The 2,853-nt window shown below is 30.3% G+C and overlaps 1 protein-coding gene across 1 annotated transcript; it reads right to left on the minus strand.

Moving 5' to 3' along the window:
* Positions 1-360: 360 nt before the first annotated feature.
* On the minus strand, positions 361-2,097 carry LOC134257048 (uncharacterized). The gene is made up of 4 exons (XM_062739701.1): positions 1,949-2,097; positions 1,400-1,538; positions 1,116-1,288; positions 361-485 (listed from the first exon to the last, which is right to left on the minus strand). The coding sequence occupies exons 2-4, from the start codon at positions 1,444-1,446 to the stop codon at positions 361-363; spliced, it is 345 nt and encodes a 114-aa protein (XP_062595685.1). The 5' UTR covers positions 1,447-1,538; positions 1,949-2,097.
* Positions 2,098-2,853: the final 756 nt, after the last annotated feature.

Here is a 2,853-nt window from a genome sequence, read left to right on the forward strand (position 1 = left end):
TAAACATATCTTGGTAAATGAATTATCAACACTGAAAAAGACTATGTTTTTAATTAATGTTTACATCAACACAAAAGAAGGTTTCTTGAAAAGACCATTTTAATAATTTTAAAATGACAATATTTTAACATAACTATTTCCAAGCTTTTTTTTTTTTTTTTTTTTATATATTGTCCTTTGAAAAACAAAATATACAATATGTATATATATTTTCAAATGTACAAATTTTTCCACGATTTCAAGACACATTGTTTCCTTTTTCAAAACTTAAAAAAAAAAAAAAAAAAGAAGACTTTAAAACAAAAATGGAGACATGGCATTATTTCCGATGTCCTACAATTGTAATAGTATATTTTAAATCTAAGAGTTTAAAGGAATCTCTATTCCACATTCGATATAGCTTAGTGTGTACCAATGCGAACACTGGGAAGGACATCCAGTAGGACGATAACTAAACTGCAAATGACTACTGTTTCGACAATAACCTAAAAAATATTATCAAAAAACAATTCAGCTTTAAAAAGATAAACCTACGTTTTGAATATACATGTAGATCATAAATATCAATCACTATAAAGGGAATACAATTTCCTTTTGTAATGAACCAAAATTCAAATTATATGAGCTTCTGGATGTCTTCGATAAAACTTACATGTATATATAAGCTCAGTTTTCTGTGTTGGCGAACTGTAAGCCATGTTGTGATTGAAAAGGTAGACTTTTATGCAAAAAAAACCCATTTATTTTTATTTGAAAGCTGTGGATTTAGATTTGGTGTCATTTTCATAAGGATTATCAGTAGTTTGGCAATCCATAACTAGATGCACTTGTTAATTTCGATAGAATTTTTATGGAATTTGTATATATGTGGACACCCCACTAAAGCTTCATTTATTTATTTATTTATTTTTTTTGAAAGGCAACTTGCATGAATGGAATTCGATGCCTTATTTGACAATAACTGTTTCTGCATAAAAATTGAATGCATTATAGTGTCAAATATATGTTAATTTGCTTACGAATTTATGCAGAATATACAACATATAGGGTTCTGAAATAAAACATTCTCATTGAAATACATGTATATTTCGTATTTCACCATAAACTGCACCAACCTTGAGCATTGTAGTGATAAAAGCCGCCTCTGCAATATTGTTTACAATTAGATGTAGAACAGACTTCGTCATAGGGGTAACCATATACCAAGTCACAATTATAATCACAAGAGTGACAGCGGAATATCTCCATAAAATCACTAGATAAACTCGAACCTCCTAAAAGTTTATATCTGTCAAAAATATTATAGACATTAAATAATTTCTGTTTTTTATCTTTCTATATTCAGGGGTAAATGCATCATTTGCAAAAATCAAACCAAATAGCAGTAGATATATCTAACCTCATATTTCCGTGATTGTTACAAACGAATGCAGCAACAAAAGGCATAGAGTCAATAGTCGAGTTCCGCACGTACGACACACCAGAAGAACAATCGTTCCAACCATTGTCAATAACAGATACGTTATACTGGTACCACCCTTTAAAAAGAAGATACAATGTAGGTGGATGTATAGTTGGGTTGATATTTATAGAGCAGACGTCTATACGTTGTTTATACGAAACACATCAAACTCAATTTATTATAGACCTTTAAAACGACAATCTAAGAAAATGATACTAACAAAATTTAACATTTATTACACTGTTTATTATTAAGATCCTATTTCCATTCTAAAGGATTTTAGGTGTATCAGCTATTTAGTTTTTGAATTAATTTCTCAATATTCTTATCTTCATCGACATCTGCACACGTCTTTGCACGGTTTTGTTAAATTTTTATACTAGTATATTTCCGAGGATATTGAAATTTAGATTGCATTGTTTAATATTTTTACGAGGAAGCTATCTTCTTATACCATATTATGTCTTATTTTGAAAATGTACTCACCAGATGGAATACTCACACCACATTGATACCAGGAATTACTATAACATCCAGTACGAGGGCCGATGTTTCCGATGACGATTTCTTGACCAGGTTCCCATTGACAATAACCTGACCAAAAAATAAAACTGGCAATACAAGTAAGATATAGACATTAACATTTTTTCGTAAATTAATACAATATATTAACATTTTCTTAGTTAATTTTAGTTGTTACGCGTCATTTTCTTGGAGTAAAGATTTAATTTAACATAAGTTACCTAAGTCGATATGATTCACGTATAAAACATATTACTCCGCCCGAAGTTACATTTAAAAATGCTCAATTAAAAGTTGTCTGTCTATTCTGGAATTAAATTACAAAAAATAAAGTTTATTTGAACCTATATTTTATGATATAAATCAACCTGGGCAGATTACATAACATGTACGTTTATATAGAGAATAATACATACCCTTTTCCATTTCACATCCTGTACAGGATGTGATGTGGAAAAGGGTATGTTTTATTATATTTATTACATGCTTAGTAATAAAATACAGAACACATTAATTAGAGAAGAAAATAAATAAATAATCATGCTCAGATTTCTTAAAATGTACACAGTCTATTGTCTCATACAGTTTCGGTTTGTTTCTGCACGTACTTCTATTTCAAATGTCCCCAATCCGTAATTTTAAAACTAGAGCCGAGCTCGTTGCAAAGCAACGAGTAGGTCTTCCGTCGGAGCTACGGACAGAGAGAAATGACCTTGAGTCAAGGTCATGCCACGTTCTAATGTTAAAGCAATCTTTTAAGGGTAGATATCATCTTATTATGATTTACTTTAAAAAAAAGGATAGTTGAGGAATGTTTGCGACCTTGACCTTTTCAAAATGACCTTGGGTCACACCATGACACACGCTGG

Source organism: Saccostrea cucullata, unplaced genomic scaffold, assembly GCF_032062105.1.
Source record: "Saccostrea cucullata isolate Sc308-1 unplaced genomic scaffold, CSIRO_AGI_Scuc_v1 ctg16007, whole genome shotgun sequence".
In the NCBI taxonomy this organism is placed as follows: domain Eukaryota; kingdom Metazoa; phylum Mollusca; class Bivalvia; order Ostreida; family Ostreidae; genus Saccostrea; species Saccostrea cuccullata.